Genomic DNA, 21,031 nt, shown 5'->3' with positions numbered 1-21,031 from the left:
CCAGCCCCACCCCCAGTGCTCGGCACACAGCTCTGCACACAGCAGAGTCTCCACCAGGGTGTGCAGACGGCCACGATTAGTTGGTGTCCCAGCCCTGCTGAAGATCACAGGAACATGGGGATGGTTCATTCCAGATTTTGCTGGTACTGAGAACCTGAAGACGATTTCTGTGTTTAATGAGAATTATTAACAAATGATGTATCATGATGAATTCAGCTCGGCTGGTGAAGTCTAGCAGAGGGAAAACAGAATATGATCCATTAAATGTTCTAAGTTGATGGAGGACACCTGGACCTGTGGAAGGAGATAGGGGGAGTGTGGGATGGTGACAGCTGGTGGCCCTCTGCAATGAATGACAGACTTGCCTGAGGGCTATGGATAGAGAACCCGGGCTGGGTAGATGAGACAGTACCTGGTCATCCACATCCAATCCTCACCTACACCTCACTGGAGGGAAGCTCTGAACCCTCCGGGAGGAACAGCAAGGCCCTGAGTGATATCCCACACAGAGAAGAAGTATATCCACAAGAAGTAACAGCCCCAGGCAGCAGGAGTGAAAGGGGGGTGCAATGTCAGGATGCATTCCCAGCGTGGCCACCACTGCAGGTAAGTGGTGTTGCATCCACTGGGATCTTCTGAGGAGCCCCATGAAATAATTCTCAAAGCTGTCGCAGCCAAGTACAGAGGGGGATGCACTTATCCAGCAGCTTCTCTCTCCCACTAGTCAAGGGTGGTCCCACAGGACTTTAACCAGGCTCTTCATGTCATGCAGGTGTGAGTGCCAGGTGGTGCCCATGGGCATCCCACACTATGCAAACCCCAGGGCTGGAAGCAAGAGGTACAGGGCCTAGGCCACACATGCTCCCTGTGCAATGCTGTCCAGTCTTTGGAAGGAACAGATGCACAAACCTTCAGGCATGTTTGCATGGACTTGAAAACTGCTACATTCACTAATCGGGGATTAACCCTGACCCCATTTAATGGTGGATATCAGTCTTTGTATTTCTGTCGGAACCATTGACATTCAAGCATCATTTCGCAGCAAGCATTCATTTGGCACCTGCTGAATCCCAGCCACTGTGCTAGGTGCTATAGGATTGGGAAGATGAAGAGGACATGGCTCCTTCCCGGAACAGCTGCTGGTCTGGTGGAGGAAACCAGCATTTCAACAAATCAGTGCACTTCATTATAACCTCCACACGGAGAGGATCTAGCTCTCAGAGAAGAGAAAGCTTGTCGCCTCTCCCCTGAGGGGTTGAGAAGGCATCACCAAGGCAGGAATGGTTGGGTGTGGAAGGCACCCTAGGTAAAGAGACGGGCAAGGGCAAGTGCGGGGCAGTGGATTACAACTGTGGTGGCCTTAGAGTCACCTGGGAAGCTTTTTCAAAAGACACAGGGCTGGGATGTACCCAGACCCGCTGTATCAGAATCCTGTGAGGTGATGTGACAGATTGTTATTGTTCAGCAGACATTCACTCTCCCCTTCCTCTGCCCTGTGTGGTTTCGCCCCAAATTCACATGTTGAAGCCCTAACCACCAATATGATGGAATTTGGGAATGAGACCTTTGGGGGGTAATTAGTGAATTAGTGTCCTAACAAGAAGCAGCTCAGAGACATCCGACCCCCTCCCCCCCCACTCCACACAGGTGCAGTGTTGGGCTTGTTTTAATTTAAGCCACATTCTTGGCTCACCAGCATTATTAGACTTTTTGAGGCCCACATTTGGCCAACTCTCAAAGCAGAAAACTTTAAGAGACTAGACGTGAGCTCCTGAATCAGGAGCCCGATCTGGGTTCCAGGCTGGGTCTTTGCCGCGGCACATCTCTGGCCCTTGTCTGCCATTGCGCCTCCTGCAAACGGCTCTTCTGGCTGCTCTCTCCCTAGGAGGGGGGCGGTCCGGGCCAGGCGGGCTCCCCGACGAGCAAGGGCGCCGCCGAGCAGGAGCCGAGCGAGGGATGCGGCCTCTGGGAGGAGAACTCGCAGCTCCAGGAAACAGTGCGGCGGCTGCGGGCCGAGGTGGAACAGCAGCGGCAGGAGGCGCTGCAGCTCCGCGATCAGCGCAGGTAGGTCTGCGGGTCGGGGGCTTCTCTCCTTTGCCCCTTGGCGAGCCTCTGGGATCTAAGATTGGGTTGCACCCTTGGCATCTTCCCAAAGAAAGGTCTCCCAAGTACGCCAGCACTTCACTGATGTTACTCCTTTGACCCATGGAAAGTATCAGTGGTCTAGGAATTCTAGATCTCGAAACGCCTAGGGTTAGCCCTGAAATGGGGGGAGGGGTACCCTGTTTCCCTACAGATCAGAGAATCTATGGAATCAAACTTAACGATGCCAAAAGTATCCTCAAAACTAGCCTTAGGGAGTCAGTGCAGTGGAATAGTTAAGACAGTTCTGTTTGCTCTTAACTAGCTGTGTGACCTTGGGCGAGTCTGCGAATCTCTCCAAGACCCTGCCCTTACTTGTAAAAAGTAGAAACCACCACCCCTTCTCAGGGCTGTTGTAGAATGCAGTGAAATGTATAGGAAGATGCTTAGCACTGACCCTGGTACTCGGTAAGTTGTGGTGGCAACTCTGATTTCCTTGTCCAGGCTGGATAGCCCTTTATCAAGTCCTGAATTCATGGCCTTTTTTTCCCTGGCTGGAAAGTTTATAACTACAACTTTAATTTCATTAATAGATATAGGACTTTTCAAGTTATCTGTTTCTTCCTGAGTGAGCTTTGGTAGTTTGTATCTTTGAAGGCATTTGTCCATTTCATCCCAGAGTTTGAATGTTCCAGTCCCTGGCGTAAAGTTCACGTGAAAGTAGGCCTGAGGCCCATCTGAGAAACAGCCATGAATCCACCTGGCCAAGGTGGAGCACCTTAAATTCAGTTGGAGACTCACCATGTGACACTGGAATAAGGAGACTGGACCAGAGTAGGGGCTCCTAACCATTTCCGATTATAGCCCCCTCCAGGTGAGGAAAACGATGTCCCTTTCCTGGAGAAGGATATCATCACACAAAAATATGCATGTACTTTCAGAAGGTGTCAGGCCCCCTGAGGCTGGTCTGAGGATCCCTTAGTGCCCCACCCCAAGGTTAAGAAAAGTGATAGCTGATGTTCGAACATACGCTTTCTGCCACGGGCTGTTCTGGACATGAATTAACATAGTTCATCCTTTCAATAACCCTGTAAGGTAGCCACTGTTGTCAGATGGAGAAACTGAGCAGAGCGTAGCTCGCCCAAAGTCACGCAGCTAGGAGGTGATGGGGGAGGCCGCGGAGGGACGCAGGCAGCCTGGCTCTAAACAGTGTTCTCCTAATCCCTCTCCCATCCTGCCTCCCCACCCTGGACCGCTGGACTCCCAGCTCTCAGAGTCCACAACGTTTGGTAATTCCGATACAGAATCTCAGCCTCCAGGCCTACCCACCTCCCCCAAGTGAAAGGAGTGCTTTCTGGGACTCCTCTCCTGAGCTCTCCTCCACCCCTTCCCCCAGAAGGCTGCCCTTTGTGCTCAGGTTTCTCCTTCATGGAATGCTGGGGTGGAAGGTACTGAGAAGAGGTTCCACAAGCTGGACCCCACAATGCAGAGACCCCGGATCTCCTTCCCACTGTGTCCTGACCTTGATTCTGCAGGCCACCCAGCAGAGTGGGGAGAAACTCCAGTGCCCTAGAGGTTCAGTCCCTAGAGCCTGGACAAGCCCAGCTGTGCTTCCACCCCGCCCCACAGGCTGCTGGAAGAGGATCAGCAAGCCCAGCGGGCCCGGGAGGTGGAGATGCTACGCCAGGAACACCGGAAGGAGATGCAGGCCATGGTGGCCGATTTCAGCAGTGCTCAAGCGCAGCTCCAGGCCCGGCTGGCTGCCCTGGAAACCGAGTAAGTGAAGACTTGGCCCCAGGTTGGAAGGGACTAGTAGATGTACCGTTTTATTAGGGGGACCTCATCCTAGTGTCCCCAGGACTCTCCTAGTTTTTTTTTTTGTTTGCGGTATGCGGGCCTCTCACTGTCGTGGCCTCTCCCGCTGCGGAGCACAGGCGGGCGCACAGGCTCAGCGGCCATGGCTCACGGGCCCAGCCGCTCCGCAGCATGTGGGATCCTCCCAGACCGGGGCACAAACCCGCATCCCCTGCATCGGCAGGCGGACTCTCAACCACCGTGCCACCAGGGAAGCCCTCTCCTAGTTTTAAAACTAGAAGTCCCGGGTTCCAGAAGCGCCTCAGTTCCAGGCAAACTGGGATGGTTGGCCACCCGTCTTTTTATGAGACTGCATTCCTGTCTTGTGCAGGGTACTGGGAATCTGTGAGGAATGAGCATGGTTTGACCCTCACACACAGAAGATCAGGGCTACTTTTTTATGAGCATTTCCACCTTCTAATGTGCACCATCTCATTTAATCTTCACATCAGTTCTTCAGGGTGGAAACCATTATTCCCAAGGATTGATTAAGAAAGCAAGGGCCCCTCGTGCAAGCATTCATTTATTCATTCAGCAAATATTTGTTAAGGGCCTACTGTGTGCCTTGCACTGTTTTAGGCTCTGGAGTTACAATGGGAATAAAACAAAGACTGTGCTCTCATAGCGCTCACAAATTCTAGATGGGGATTCTGACAAAGAAATAAGCAAACAAATATTTAACTTCATATCAGGTAATGAAAGTACCTGAAGGTACTAGAAGGAAAACAGGATCAGTGTCTAGAATGCCAAGGGTGGGCAAGGAGGTGACATTTAAGCAGAAAGAGGAGAGGAAATGAGAGAGCCATCTGGACAAAGAGCATTCCAAGCAGCCCAAACAGCAAGTGCAAGGGCCCTGGGGCCCGCCTCCCAAGACCAAACAGCCAGAAAGCTTAAGTGGAATGAGTGAGAGAGTGATGATAGGAACTGAGGTTGGCAAGGTAGCTGGGAGGGGTGGAGGAGATGCTGCACTGAGCAGGAAGGGGTTTGGGTGTATTCGGATGGAGTGCACTGGGAAGCCCTTGTAAGGCTTTGAGCATGACTGACATGGTCTGAGATACCTTTTAACAGGGTCACTTCTGACTGCTGAGAGGAGAAGAGACTGGGAGGTCGGGGTTAGTTACAGGGAGATCAGGGCAAGCAGCACTAAGTAAATTTAAACGTCGCCTGTCTGACCCTTAACTTGTGCTCTTAAAAACTGTCCTCCACTGGCTCCAATACGAAGCAAATCATCCAGAATCTGGAGTGGAATGTTTTACCAGCTACTGTCTAATGGGTTCTTAGCACGTGCTGGGCATGCATGATCTCACTGAATCCTCACAACCACCCAGTTTCACACCCATATTAAAGAAGGAACTGAGTCTCACGGGCAAAATGCCCAAGATTACATAGCTAGAAAAGAGCAGAGCTGGGATAAAAGCCCAAGTCATCTCACCCCAAAGCCCTGGCCTCTTATCAACTACAGTCAGTAGATCACCGGCAGCCCTCACCTTCTCTCGCCCACCATCTGGAGGTTATTTCTCTCCAGCTTCACACTGAAAGGGCGGTGGTACCAGCTGCCCTGCTGCTTTGTGGAACTAGCTCATGCCATGCTCTCTGGCTGCCTGCAGGTGGGGCGGGAGCCACATCTGTACTGGCATAACCTGCTGGCCTTGGTGTGGGTGGGGACCGTTTCCGGCTGAGGCCTCTTCTCCCAAACTTCGCTGGTTCTTGAAGCCCCACTGAATGTGGCATCAGTGTGCACACACAGGCCTTTGGGTCCTGGGCCCTACAGAACCTGGGGGAACTGACAAGTGTCAGAATGGGAGTTGCAGTCCTGGGCTCCACCTTGAGCTCTGCAGCCAACTCACTGGGTGGCCCTGGGCAGGCTCTCTGGGCCTCAGTTTCCCGTTTGGTGAACAGAGAGTGGCCAGCCAGGCCAAGCAACATAGCAGCGTCCCCATCATGTCCACCTCTTCTCCCTCCTTGCGGTTGAGTCATTGCAGCATGGGCTAACTGCATGCCTGCTCCAAACAGACTGAAAGATTCCGGAGAGAAGCCAGGGAAGGGGGAGTCGAGGCCGGAGGACGTTCAGCTCATAGGCCGTCTGCAGACCCGCCTGAAGGAGAGGGAGGAGATCATCAAGCAGCTCACGGTGAGGCTGTCCAGGGTATTCGCTTTAGCCTAGCACTTCCATGGGTGCCTAAAACTGTAATCCTGATAACCCCAAAACCACCTTACAAAAGGCCCTTGGTTATTTTCCCCTATTATATAAAAAAATACATGCTCACTAAAAAAAATTAACACAGGAAAGTAGAAGGCAAAAAAAAAAAAAATCACTCTCAAGTCCCACACCATCTGCCTGATGTTGGTATTGGTTTGGTTTTTTCAACCTACAGCATTTGGGAAAATCTAGAATGGTTTCCACCTCACACTCATGTCTCCTCACACTTTAACCATTGCTTTAGGCTTTTGCCCAGCCTTCCTGTGCTCCATGCTTTGGTTGAAAGTTCTCTGTAAGCCAGTTCCCAGTGGCTTACATTCAGCTCTGGGGACTTTGGGTGATACACTTGCTCCCGTCAGCGTGGTCCACGCGGGTCAGCTAATTAGCCACATCAGAAGACCAGCCTCTTCCTGCCATCTCTACCTTCACCACCTTGGTCCAGGCTCTGCTGCCTCTCATGCATGACGGAGAGTCCACTGGTCTCCCCACTCACTCCAGCCTCACCCCACTCTGTTGACCTCACAGCGACCAGAGTACTCCTATAAAAATGTAATTCGGACCACAACATGGCTCTGTTCAGTACCTCCTGTGGCTCCCTGTCCTGAGAGTAAAATCCATGGTCTTATGGTGGTTCACACAGCCACACATCCTCCCACAATACACATGCACACTTGTATCTCACGCCCATCCTTGTACCCTCCTGCTCCCCAGTCACGTTGCTTCATGTCAAGATAAAGACGAAAACTTAACCACCAACTGAAAATTAGATGATACTGATAAGGAATTGCTTGTTTGCTAAGTGTGACAAAGGTACTGTGGTTATCTTTTTAAAAAGAGTCCTTATCTCTTAGAAACACTTATCAATGTTTTTTTGTTTTTTGGGTTTTTTTGGCTGCGTTGGGTCTCCGTTGCTGCGCGCGGGCTTTCTCTAGTTGCGGCGAGAGGGGGCTACTCTTCGTTGCGGTGTGCAGACTTCTCACTGCAGTGGTTTCTCTTGTTGCGGAGCACGGGCTCTAGGCCCGCAGGCTTCAGTAGTTGTCGCGCATGGGCTTAGTTGCTCCGCGGCATGTGGGATCTTCCTGGACCAGGGCTCGCACCCATGTCCCCTGCATTGGCAGGCGGATTCTTAACCAGTGTGCCACCAGGGAAGCCCTCAATGTTTTTACAGATGAAATTATACAACAACTGAAACTTGCTTTAGAAACAATACAGCAGGAAAGAAAAAAGTGGAGAATGACACAGGTAAAGAAGATTGGCCATATAGTGATTGTACTGGGTGTTTCGTTTTCTTTGTCTTAACTAATAACTTTCTGCAGTAGATTCTGCTCAGATCCTGAGAGTACCTGGATCTCTGACTTCCCTAAGGCATTCCAAAAAAGCACGCCCTTTCCTTCACAAGGGGTGCTGGGGACACAAAGGCCCCAGAAATAAAGGTGCTTCCTCAAAGCTTCAGTGGGTGGCAGCTCGATTCCCACTGACTTCCCCTCCCTTCCCTGGTCTTTCCTCCTCTCTGTAGTCTGCTCTCACACAGCCATCTTCCTTCAAATTAAACTCAGTGTGCTGGGTAGTTAGGCTCATTTAGACTCAGTTGTATTGTTTTTCCAGGAGGAGAGAAGATTTCACTACGCAGCATTCCCCAGCGCCGTGTCCCATCGGAATCGGTCCTTCTCTTTCAATCCTCGCCCAGGGTATTTGACCCCTTCCATGAAGGTAAATTGGTCCTGCTGGTTTCAATGCATTACATAATTCTGCTGGCTTTGTTTTTCCCAAAGGTAATGGCAGCTTATTTATCAATTGCCCAGCATTCATTTAGACAAATATTCATTGAAAATAAGACCCCCAGGAAATGGCCCAAATTATTAATAAACAGTATTTATATCTGGCTAGGCAGATTATGTGTTTTTTATGAGATTTTTTAATTTTCCAAACTTTTTATATATAAATGTGTCACTATTAATAATGGCTATATCTGGGTGATAGGAAAGAGAGAGAAAAGAGCAGGAATCCTTCACTGTAACTTTTTTCCTTTTACAAAAATTTTTGGAATTTATTACAGTGAGAATATTCACGTCCAAATCTCTCATCTGCTATCACAAAATCCTAAAGTGCTTAAAAATTTGTGTTTTTTTTGTAACTCATAGGACAGTAAACCTAACCCAAGCTGAATTCATGTAAGCTCATTTATAACTTTTATATATCGCTCTTGGTGTGACAAAATGTAAGTTTCACTCCAGAAATATTAATGTGTTTGAGGACAAGGTGGGCCCAGCTTCTGCTGGGGGTGTTATATAGCCTTTTAAAATCTAAAACAAGATTTTAAATTAAAAATCACATTTGTCACCAGAAGTTTTGGATAAGAGATTGTGAGCCTGTGTTTTTTTAAAGCACAAAGTGGATTGGAAGAAAAAATGCTTTAAAAACAAACATGTAAGTTATTGCCTCCTTGCTCATATAATTTTGGTTGGGCAGGCCTTATCTACTTTTACAACAATGCCTCTTTGGGTGGTACTAACGGGCCTTTCCTTTAATACCAACAGAAAAAGAAGATGGAGGAAGTGCCCAGCCGAGTGGTCAGTGTGCCAAACCTCGCTTCCTATGCTAAGAACTTTCTGAGTGGCGACCTGAGCTCCAGGATCAACACTCCTCCGATAACTAAGTCACCCAGCTTGGACCCAGGCCCCAGCTGTGGCCAGCCTTACAAACCCACCCCATCTCTAGATGTAAAAACTGCCACAAGGTAGGGGGCCAAAGCTATGATTCCATTTTCCCATGGTCAGGAGGGAAATTAGTATTCCTTTCTGGTACCTGTTAAATACCCAGCATTTGGGCCAATACAAAGGGTAACGAAACAAGCCCTGCCTTGGAAAAATTACAACCCAGCCGAAAAGGAAGATATGTAAGAGAAGGGAAATAGGTCATTCTTTAGAGGAGGCACTATTCCTGATACCAAATTCCAGAAAACTTTTTTTTTTTTCCCCATGGATGATTAGACAGGGGACATTGAATCACTTAGCTGACCACTTCAGAGTGGGTCACACAGAAGATGGACTCATCATCTGGCCTTGAGTCTGGATTCCAATTCTCATCCTCGTTGTTAGCTTGCTTGGCTTTGGGCAGCTCACCTGACTTCTCTGAGTCTGTTTCCTCACCTCTAAAATGAAGATAATACAGCACCTACCTCATTAGACTCATGTGAGACTGAAGGAATTAATCCATAGGACATGCTTAGCACAAGACCTGGCACAGAAGCATTCAGTAATTTTCCACTATTATAATTAAGGTTATTTCTCAAGATTCATTGTATAATCTTGTAATTTTAAGGCCTCTTAATCTGTGGGTTTGGTTGATCATGCATGATGATCTCTGATACTGCCTTATTTTTCCAGAAGCCCTTACAGCTTCTGGAAATGTGCGATTTCCCCTTTGTTTATTGATTCCTTCCTGTCCAGCCTTCCGTTCAGAGCGGTATCTTTAATTCTGGGCTTTGAAGTTTGCATTTCTGAAAGGGCCCCTTCTGAAATGTTCCTTTTCCAAAGGCCCTGCCTCCCCAAGGCTATTTGGACAAATGTGAGTGTGGAGCTGGAAGGACTTGCTGTCAGTCATTGAACGAGTCCAGCCCTTTGTGTCACAGCTGAGGAAACTGAGGCCTGGAGCCCCAAGCACACGGTCTGTTAACTGCCAGAGCCAGCCTGACTGGCTACAGTTCATCTCATTATCACACACCTCTGTTTAAAGCTGTGTTCCCACTGTTTGTTTTAAAGATTTATTTTATTTATTTTTGGCTGCATTAGGTCTTAAGTTGCGGCACGCGGGACCCTTGTTGAGGCGTGCGGGATCTTCTGTTGCAGCGTGCAGCCTTCTCTGTTAGTTGTGGCATGCGGGTTTTCTCTATTTTGGTGCGCAGGCTCCAGGGCCCGTGGGCTCTGTAGTTTGCGGCATGTGGGCTCTTGTTGAGGCGCCGAGCTCAGTAGTTGTGGCACGCAGGATTAGTTGCCCTGCAGCGTATGGGATCTTAGTTCCTTGACCAGGGATCAAACCTGTGTCCCCCGCATTGTAAGGCAGGTTCTTTATCACTGGACCACGGGGAAAGTCCCCCCACTGTTTTATAAGAAGCTTCACAAACGCAGTTAGAGACCGTTCAGACAGATATACACTGTACTTTCTTACCTACCGTCTCCCCTTTTCAATTTATTAGGCTAATTTCACAACCTCATTGAAATGCCAGAGCACATCAGATAACTTTTGAAGAAGCCATAAAGTGTAATACTGTATTGATTAACCATTTCTTCTTTTACCTGTTTTTGGAGGGGGTTGTTTAATTTGTGCCTGAAATAAACAGTACATGTTGCAAAATATGTGGCATGTGGGATCTTCCCAGACCGGGGCACGAACCTGTGTCCCCTGCATCGGCAGGCAGACTCTCAACCACTGTGCCACCAGGGAAGCCCTAGTATCTTTTTAAGAGTAAAGAAGCAGTTATCTTTCCCTAAAAAGATAGTAGAGTATTAAGTTGTTTATTGAATAATTTTCAAAACCATCTAAGAAAACGTTTTGTTTGTTTTTAGGACACAAGATGATGAACCAGCCCAGCCCACAGAAGTCCAGCAGAAGCAGGGCTCAGCCCACCAGGAATGGTTTACCAAATATTTTTCTTTCTAAACTGATCCTTAAGCTGATCATAAAGTGGACATTTGAAACACATTTCTTTTGAAGCATCTGATTGAAGGAATGAACTAAAAAGCCAACCAACCAAATAACTTGCTTGTAATATGATTTACATACATAGCTAAAACAAATTCTTGCATTAACATTTCATACTGTTTCATTGTGACATTAAGATAAAACAAGCCAATGTTATCAGAAAGTGCCCATAGGGAAATATTATTGTTACTGATGACCTACCCATGGTATTTCTAGTGTCCATAAGACAGCAATCCGCATTGTGGAATATCAGACTTTGTGATTTCCATGGTCTACTTTTAAAGTGGTTTCATTTTCCTAGGACACTGGTCACCTTCACTTGAAAAGTGTTTCTATGTAAATGATGTAATTCCAAAATACACATGTAACCTCAATAGGTAGAGGAATAAAACAAAGCTCAAAATAACCAGGAAAGCCAATTTTAAAAAACCAAAGAAAACAAAACTACTAGGAATGGACTATAGCAGACCTTGGCACACTTGGATCAAATATTTTGACTTCCTAGGTCCAGGACATGAAGATGATTACAGAGGGCATAACAGCTACCTCAAAGAGGCTTTTTGAAGTTTAAGCAAAATATGGGTAATGATACTAATCGTGAATTGGAATTAAGCCTTGCCAGGATTTTTCTGTGAATAACTGAGCCTCACCCCATCATACATCTCAACTTCAATGACTGTAGCATCAACTTGGTCATTTGTGATAGTTTCTAGATTATTCTTTGAAGTGAAAGATCTACTGAACCTCTAGTCTTGCCTCATGGTGCATTGCTTCCCCACTGCATGGATGCTCAGCAGATTAAAGGGAACTGGGAATGGCCATTCACAATGCTGACCTCGCTGTCAGTCCACGCTGAGCTGTCTGACCCTCTGATGGAGCGGTGCAATTTGACAAGAGCCAGTACAACTTTTAGTGGTCAAAATATGTTCTCAATCCTTTGGTGCTGGCCCAGCAAGTGGCCCATAAACAGTTGTCTCTTCTATGCACCATCAAATCTTTGCTCTTTGAATAAAACTTTATAAACAACTGGGCAATAAAAATGGTTGTGATTTGTATTAATTTTCCAAAGAAAGGTGAAATTAGATGAAGGCTGAACTTGGAAATAGGAAGCGCACATTAACCTCAGTCAGATCATCAATAAAACGTAGCTGCGGTGCTTTGTGACCGCCTAGAGGAGTGGGATAGGAAGGGTGGGAGACGCAAGAGGGAAGAGATATGGGGATATATGTATATGTATAGCTGATTCACTTTGTTATAAAGCAGAAACTAACACACCATTGTAAAGCAATTATACTCCAATACAGATGTTAAAAATAATTAATTAGAATAAAATAAAAAAATAAAACGTAGCTGCTCACGCACTTATGTCATTTTGAGAGAAATGCAATTACAACTCAGACTCACAATTTAAAAGTAAATTTACTACCTAATCAAAACATATGGCCCAATAACATAAATTTTTAAATATCACTGCTCCTACCCTCCCCCAAAAGTAAATGAACACTACACAAAATATAAACTCACCCCAAATAAAAGTCAACATTAAGGGGGCTTCCCTGGTGGCGCAGTGGTTGACAGTCTGCCTGCCGATGCAGGGGACACGGGTTCGTGCCCCAGTCCGGGAAGATTCCACATGCTGCGGAGCGGCTGGGCCCGTGGGCCATGGCCGCTGAGCCTGCGCGTCTGGAGCCTGTGCTCCGCAACGGGAGAGGCCACAGCAGTGAGAGGTCCGCATACCGCAAAAAAAAAAAAAAAAGAAGTCAACATTAAGGATACTGCTGGATTCCTATAGCACTAGTTACTGCAGTACAGTAACAGTTATTACACTAACCTATGATATTATAATCCTCTTCCAACCTATTTACAAAATATCCTCATTCTGAGGTTCTGGAAGTGTTACATCGTTGCATTAGACTCCTCTTCTTTAGGTAGTTCAGTCTTGAAAAACAGCAAATTTACATATTTTTATATACTGCCACTGATAGGTAAATTATCATAAAAGGCCTACAACCAAAATCCTCATCCTTTGATATGCAGATCAGATCATACAAGCTTTTCCCCTCAGATCATACAAAATAATCTAAAACTGGAAACAGAGAGATAAACACTCATACAAAAATAAAAACAAGCAGCAAAAAACAAAAACATAAAAAGGAATCTGTAAACGGCATCATATTAACAGTCTTAAATTTGCTAAAGACGATACACTTGGTTTACCAAAGCAATAAGCATTTTATAAAGTACTCCAGAAATAACGCTTATAAAAATAGGGGGAAATTTTTAGATGAGAGCGCAAAACTAAATCATCTCACTCTCTGGCAAAGAGTTCTCCCAAAATGTCATGTCTACAAGAAGTGAGGTTTGGCAAAACTGTGTCTGGGCTGACTCAGCCACCAGCTCATGTTCAGGTGGCTTCTCCTCAGGTTTGCTTCATTGGTGCAGGGATATTTGCAGATGCCTGCTCGAGGTAGGCCAGGGAACCCTGAGGGATGTCGGCTGGCTTTTTGTGCTGCATGTTGATGTCCTCCAGCACCTGCTGCCAATGTCTCAGTTTTGTTAAGTGCTTCTGGACCAGAGCATCCTTTCGCTGTAATTCGTTCCTCAGTTCCGAGACATCCTACAAACGAAAGCAATGAAGTCAGAGTAAACTCACAAAACATGAACATAGTTTCTGATTAGTTAAGAGCACTAAGAAGTAAATTCAAAACAGAGAACCAACTGAACCATAGTGGGCTGATTACTCTGCTTGGCTGCATACTTTGAATAACCCAAAACAATTCTTCTCATGAAAGATGCCTGCTTAACAGTTTTTATTTTTAATTCATGTTCTTTTAGTAAGTAATACACACATTACAAAATTCCAAAGTACCAAAGGACAGCCAAAAAGAAGTCAGTCTCTTTCCCATCCTGGTCTCCAGGCACTCAGTATATCTCTCTATCCAAAGGCTACTGTGAGAAGAATCTAAAACACTGAGAATCTGAAACATATGTTAACTGTTTTAAAAGAATCCACAGCCACTGTTCTATCATTTCAGATTATTAAGTGTTAAAATCTCATTTTCAAGAGCTTTTTAATGAGTAACAGTATTAAAATCCTATATTAAGACCTGGCCTTGAACACACCTAGACTGTCACTCAGGTATTCAAATCAGGAAATGATCTGATAATGGTGAATTGTAAGAATATCATCTTCTTACCATTCACCTTCCCAACAGCTGGTAGCAAAGAATAAAATGAACATTTTGACTAATTGCTCAGCTTGTGGGAGGAGTTATTTTAAAAACTGCTAAAAAAAATAATCATCCCAATTTTAGTATTTCCCACTGGGGGCATCACTGTGTTTTGGGCAGGAAGATTCTTCCCTCTTCCACACTGCAGGGGGCAGGCCCTGGCCCTACCCACTAAATGCCATTAATGACAACCTCAACAGACTTCCAAATACTCTGGTTTCAAACAACTGAGATAAATGAAATCCTGAGTTTCAAGAAGCCTGGGACAGAACATTTACTTTTTGGTTCCTTGAACAAAATTGCCTAGAGCCCTTCCTGTGTGTAAGGCACCAGGGACACACATATCAGTTCCTGTTCAAAATGAGTTTATCATCTACATTAATGGCTTTTCAACCTTTCAAGCAGAACCTTTTCTTTTTTTTTTCTTAAAAGAAAATTCTTCCATGAAAGCCAGTGTATGAAATGAGTAAAAGCCGACAGCTGCTGTGTTTGAAGCACTGCTTTCCACCTCTGACCCCCAGGTCCAGGTTGTCATGAACACTGACAACCAACATTTTACATTCAAGCTATGAAGCCCCACTATAACTAATGGGTAAATGGAGCATCTCATTTAAAGCATGAATGGAATTTTGACAACATTTGCTCTTCCTTAAACTTAGGGAGAGAACTCAGCTTGTACCTCTTTGATAACTTGCTCTGGTTTCTGGACAGATAACTGCAATCTTTTTTGTAGGAAAAAACATTCTGTCTGTCTCGCAATATCTAGAAATTTCTGGATACACTGATCAACACCTTAAAAAAAAAAGACCAAAGTATTAAATTAAGGAAAACACTAGACACATATATCTCTCTCATAAATCAACAGTTGGAATATCAAAACAGCACCTTCTTGTAGATGTAATCGGGGATTTTAATCCTGCCCACAGCAATATTACTGACCTCAACCCCCTATGTGTTAAGCAACATTAACTAGCAGATAATCTGTGCTTTTACCAGGTGAATAAGAAACCGAACTACAACGCAAAAGTTCTTCTGAAGAAAGACAATCCAGAGAGTCAACAATTAACATCATGATTTCCAGTTAAAATGAAACATTTAAAACACAGTACAAAGAAATCAGAAGTACCTCTCTCGGGACAGAACTTGGGTGAGGAAGGGGAAGCAAAAAATTTAGTTCTTTATTTTTTTAAAAAGACACAGAGGATTTCTTTTTAAATTTACTTATTTATCTTTGGCTGTGTCGGGGCTTCGTTGCACGCAGGCTTTTTCTAGTTGCAGCGAGCAGGGGCTACTGTTCGTTGCGGTGTGCAGGCTTCTCATTGTGGTGGCTTCTCTTGCTGCGGAGCACGGGCTCTAGGCGCACGGGCTCAGTAGTTCTGGCTTGTGGGCTCTAGAGCGCAGGCTCAGTAGTTGTGGTGCACAGGCTTAGCTGCTCCGCTGCATGTGGGATCTTCCCGGAACAGGGCTCGAACCCGTGTCCCCTGCATTGGCAGGCAGATTCTTAACCACTGCACCACCAGGGAAGCCCAACTTAGTTCTTTAAAAAGCAGTACACACTATTGGTCATCTTTGTCTTGGTACCAATATGAAAAGCTCATTCATTACAAGTGGCTTATTATGAGTGACATAAGATGTCAATAAACTGAACAAAGAACCAGCAGTATGTAGAGATTACAAAAATCTTATTCCCTGGAAAAGTTCTCTTAGGATACAAGCGGGACTGAAACACATCAAGTGTAAAATCAGCAATGAGGGAATTCTTACCAGTTCGAATTTCTTCCTGATCTGTACCATTGACATAATCCTGACTCACCAGAGAAGCAAAACAAGCCTGTGTGATCAAAACATATTACAAAAGAAAAAAATGTCATTCACACATCAAGAATCTTACTTTAGAGTAAGAAATAACTTCTCTTGATGGAAAACAAAGGCTGAGCCGAGTCTCGCGAGAAGACTAGATGGGTGATCCAGGTAGCACCTCTCCCCATCCTTTTCACTTGGCTAATTCCCAATGCCCGCCTGGGTTTCATGTTTTCTGGGAAGCCTTCCTTGACAGCCATGCCCAGATGTGCTCTCAGAGTATCCCGGGTTTCTTCTATCAGAGCACTGATCCCACAGCACAGCAGCTGCCTGCTATCTATCTGTTTTTTCCACTGCACAGTCATGAGCTCCTTGAAGGCAGGAACTGTTTTCTGTGTATTCTTAGCACCCAGGACAGGTCCTGACACATAACAGGCTCCTTCACTGTTTCACAAATATTCATCAAGCACTTGCTATCTGCTACCACTGGATTAGCACTACAGATACAATGAGAGGAGAGGAGGGCAAAACAGGTGTTCTCTGACTTCACGGAGCCTGATGTAGTGTGCTACAAAGAGCAGCAAGGCAAGGTCGATGCGGAAGTGATGTGTGAGCTGGGGGAGGGACCTGGAAGCCCAAAGAGAAAACGAACAACACAAGCAGAAGGTCTCTTGTGGCCAGAGTACGAAGAGATGGGTCTGGAGCAGAGACGTGAACATGCAGAGCTAGGAAGACCACAGCACTTCTTGGGCTATCCCCACAGCCACAGCTATCCACTAAAGGGTTTTAAGCATTAGAGTGCTGGTGGTCAGCTGCGGACTTTTTTCTACAGGGCCAGTGTTTCAGCAAGAGCTCATGATGAGAGCCACCTCCCCTCTCAGTGCTAGATGCCACTCTAAAAGTTTCCTTTATGGTTTAGCCCCACCCCAAAGGCGTCTCATCCTCCTCCCAGACGGAAGAGATTTCTGTTCTTTAAATCTGTTGTCTCCAAACTTTTGAATGTACACGCCACCAGCAAAAGCATTTTGTCCATGCAGCCCCAATAACACGTTCATTTACAAACTATGTTTATCAACTACTCTGCTATTATATACAGTATAAATGTCACACGACTAGGATTTAAAATGTAGAAAAGGTAATTCCAGTTACAAGTTATTTTATTTCCACACGTTAATGGCTCATCTTCCACTTTAGAGACCACAGGAAGCCATCTTATTTCTAAGCACTTATTTTGTACCTCTCCTTTTTCTGCTATCACTCCCCATCTTCTTTGGTACAGGGTTAATGCTTGAGCAGAACTCAGAGTTTGGGTCACCTCTGCCTCTCTCCTCACCCCCCAGCTTTCCTCCTCCTTCCTCGGTCCTGAGTACCAACTTCCCCACAGTAACTTTTTTTTTTTTTTTTTTGGTACGCGGACCTCTCACCGCTGTGGCCTCTCCCGCCGCGGAGCACAGGCTCCGGACGTGCAGGCTCAGCGGCCACGGCCCACGGGCCCAGCCGCTCCGCGGCATGCGGGACCCTCCCGGACCGGGGCACGAACCCGTGTCCCCCGCACCGGCAGGCGGACTCCCAACCACTGCGCCACCAGGGAAACCCCTCCCACAGTAACTTTTAAATAACTCCCAGCTCCAAAGTCCCACTACTTTAGGACCGTTTAAGGGTGGAGCCCAACGGAAAGGATACAGGACATAGGAGTGGACGCTACAGTCCGGAGAGGATGAGCACGTACTAAACACGCAGGGACGCGGGAAAGGATACTCAGGGATGGAACCAAGGATGGGGTGGGACGGGAACAACCCACTGAAAACCTAGAAGAGTCCCACGGTTGGGGGCTGACAAACTTCAAGTCCACGTGGTTCCAGAAATGTCAAGTTTAGGCATCTCTGCCAGCCAACCAGAGAATTCCGGCCACCATTCAATTTGAAGACTAATGCAAGAGACTAACGTGCAGGTATCGCCGAAAGAGAGAAGCTGCGCGCGCGCAGCATACGCTTCAGAAAAGAAGGGAGGCTGGGAACAGAGACGCCCACGTCTTATCTTACCTCGAACGATGACTCCAACTCGTCCACCAAGGTACTGTTAGAAGTCCTCGGAACGCCTGGTGTGGCCTGAAGAAGCGAAGCCTGGGCCAAGAGGCCCGGCGGGGGTGGCGGAGGTCCCGGTGGCTGCCCGGAGAACATGCCTCCTAGTGGAGCCGCCATTTCTAAAATGGCGGCTAAGAGGCTCACTGCGCCTGCGCGGGAGCTGGGGCCGCGGGTCACGTGATGTTGTTGGTCACGTGATGTTGTTGAGTGCACGTTGGCGTCTGTTGGACGCCCGGGAAAGCTATTGTTTGGTGCTTCGTGCCCTCTTCTTTCCGTTACGCAGGCAAGCTGGCTTTTACTTTTGCTTTTTTAACTTGAGAATTGAAGGCTTTGATAGGGTTTAACACAGTTGTGTGAAGAGGAGAATCAGTAACCACGGTGGGGCGAGCCCTCTGGCGGAGTCAGGATATTCCTGTACCAGCCCCGCCTTTGCTCTCAACTCTTGAAATGACTTTGGCCCAGTTGCTTTCTCTGGGCTCGGTTTACCCGTTGGTAGAAGGGAGGTGCTCATCCATCCCACAAACATTTATTGAGAGCGCACTGTGTGCCAATTACTGATCCAGTCACTGTAGCGGGAATAAAGAGGAAACATGTCCCCTAAATTTTCCTTTGGGAGATACAGGTAACAAAACCGGCTTAACATTGTTGAGGCTCCCTGTCTTATGTGCTGGGAGCTATTTGCTTTAGATATTTATGGTTACATCAAAGAAAGTCACTATGCTAATCTTTTTTTAAAAACATTTGCTTATTCAACTTTTCAGAAGCTAAATATTTTTTCATTATAATTAACTTTACAGTTATCATCCAGCATATCTGTTGAGCCTTCCATGTCCCAGGCTCTATTTACTGATCTGAGGGTTATAGCAATCACCCCAAGTTTCTGCCCTTGGAGAGTTTACCATTGTTTTGTGGGAGAGAGATCAATAAACATGTACATATATAGAGTGAAATCATGTAGAGATAAGTGCCAAGAAGGAAAATAAAGCCCAGTAAGGGGATGACTAATGTTGGATTTTATTTAGTTTTTTTTTGGCTGCATTGGGTCTTCATTGCTGCATGCGGGTGTTCTCTAGTTGTGGTCAGTGGAGGCCGCTCTTCGTTGTGGTGCAGGGGCTTCTCATTGCAGTGGCTTCTCTTGTTGTGGAGCGTGGGGTCTAGGGTGTGCAAGCTCAGTAGCTGTGGCGCACGGATGGGCTTAGTTGCTCCGTGGCATGTGGGATCTTCCTGGACCCGGGATTAAACCCGTATCCCCTGCGTTGGCAGGCGGATTCTTAACCACTGTGCCACCAGGGAAGTCCCAAGTGATGGATTTTAGATGGGTGGTTGGAGAAGGCCTCTCTCAGGAGATCTGCACTGGAGTGACTAGAGTAAAGTTTAATTAGGAAAGTTTTCTAGACGGGGGGGGGGGGGGGGGGGGGCCTTGAAGAAGGAAACTGCCTGGCATATTTAAGGAGCTACAGAGAGGCAGGCCAGCAGGGCCAGAGTGAGTGAGGCAGGCATAAGTAAGGGAAAAACAGAGGCTTCCCATTGCCAGTCAGGTCTCAGATCAAAAGTCACCTTCCCAGCGTCAGTCTGATTGGACCCACACTCCCAGCCATTTCACCCTGTTTAATTTTCTTTACAGCACTGGAACACTTACCTGAAATTATCTTGTTCATTTTTCTTCTTCACTGACTAAGTTGCCTTGCAGACATGCACACACGCACACAACACGCAAAGTGGAAAACAAGATCTATGTGATCAGGGCCTGCCTGTCTTGTTCACCTGTATTCCCAACACCCAGAACTGTGCCTGGCATAAAATAGACATAATAAATATTTAATTGAACACAAATAGAATGCCATGAGGGAACTTAGTGTACTCCAGCAGTTCTCAAACGTTTTTGGACTCCTTTACACTCCTAAAAAATTATTGAGGACTCCAAATGTTTTTGTTTATGTGAGTTATGTTGGGCAATATTTACCTATTAATTAAAAATAATAGGTAAATATTAAAACAGAATTTTAAAAATATATTCATGTAAAAATAAGCCGATTATGTTACCATAAATAATATTTTAATTAAAAATGTAACTATTGTATGTAATGAAAAACAGAGGCGTGGAACCATTTTACATTTTACTCCTGGGTTTCCAATGGCCATAGGGCTGCTTGAATTCTGGATTTCTTACTTCAGCTATCTTTTAACACTACTGTATTCTAAACCGCTGCTTTGGATTTGCTGCTCTCTGAAGCCACGGCTCTCTCAAGCCCTGCCTTGTCCTTAGTGATTTAGATGCAGATTATACCACCAGTCTCTGGAACATCATTCTAAGGATCCACCAAGGTTTTGTGAGTACCTGGTAGCCAGATGCACCAGCAGTGGCAACTAAATTTCATCTCAACCAGATTAGATAAGCACAAGAATCTAGGACTACAACCATGGCTTTTGTATCTCACACTCTAGTAACACAAGAGTTCTATTGTTCTTTTACTTATAAAAAGCCTTTGATAGAAAGGTCAAATCCCTATTTGGTCTTCTGAGAATCACACAGAAGAAATCTAAATGTTTTTAGTTTCCTTTCATAAGCCGGTAATTCCACCTCTCCGTTTCCATCTTTCCTGCTGAAGTAGCTTCTGGATATAGATACCCAGAGGAACCTGTGTTTACACACTATTCCTGCCCGATTTTAATTAATTTAAATTCAGGTTATTTATTAACATGGATATGCATGTCCATTGTCATTTCCTCTCTAAAAGCCAGTTTAGACACATAATATCCATTTACATGTCAAGTTTTTAAAATATTAAATGTTAAAAATAACTCCAATTAAAAAAAACTGTCAAACGTTGTCAAAGTCTTAAAAAAATAGATCCTATTTGTGGGTAATTTGATTCACCCAATACAAATGTAGCAGAAATTTAACCCCAGGGCTTCCCTGGTGGCGCAGTGGTTAAGAATCCGCCTGCCAATGCAGGGGACACGGGTTCGAGCCCTGGTCCGGAAAGATCCCACATGCTGTGGAGCAACTAAGCCTGCACCCAACTATTGAGCCTGAGCTCTTGAGCCCGCGCGCCACAACTACTGAAGTTTGCACACGC

The 21,031-nt window shown here is 46.0% G+C and overlaps 2 protein-coding genes across 4 annotated transcripts in view; one reads left to right on the top strand and one right to left on the bottom strand.

Annotated features, from left to right (window-relative positions):
• Nucleotides 1-11,877, top strand: part of FAM184B (family with sequence similarity 184 member B) — a gene marked incomplete at its 5' end in the record, with an annotated part of 114,202 nt that extends 102,325 nt beyond the window's left edge. For all 3 annotated transcript variants that reach the window (XM_082838232.1, XM_082838231.1, XM_082838230.1), the window contains 6 exons: nt 1,886-2,064; nt 3,712-3,858; nt 5,950-6,067; nt 7,742-7,846; nt 8,674-8,873; nt 10,702-11,877. In XM_082838232.1, the coding sequence (XP_082694358.1) occupies nt 1,886-2,064; nt 3,712-3,858; nt 5,950-6,067; nt 7,742-7,846; nt 8,674-8,873; nt 10,702-10,795 (843 nt within the window). In that variant the 3' untranslated portion in view covers nt 10,796-11,877. The remainder of the gene's footprint in view (nt 1-1,885; nt 2,065-3,711; nt 3,859-5,949; nt 6,068-7,741; nt 7,847-8,673; nt 8,874-10,701) is intronic.
• On the bottom strand, nt 11,246-18,068 carry MED28 (mediator complex subunit 28; the record flags this gene model as incomplete). The annotated part of the gene is made up of 4 exons (XM_082838233.1): nt 11,246-13,454; nt 14,747-14,859; nt 15,832-15,898; nt 17,910-18,068. The coding sequence occupies 4 exons, from the start codon at nt 18,066-18,068 to the stop codon at nt 13,257-13,259; spliced, it is 537 nt and encodes a 178-aa protein (XP_082694359.1). The 3' UTR covers nt 11,246-13,256.
• Nucleotides 18,069-21,031: the final 2,963 nt, after the last annotated feature.

The sequence above is a fragment of the Leucopleurus acutus genome (assembly GCF_964270905.1).
Source record: "Leucopleurus acutus genome assembly, chromosome: 4".
Lineage (NCBI taxonomy): Eukaryota > Metazoa > Chordata > Mammalia > Artiodactyla > Delphinidae > Leucopleurus > Leucopleurus acutus.
This window is presented reverse-complemented; position numbering and strand designations above follow the sequence as displayed.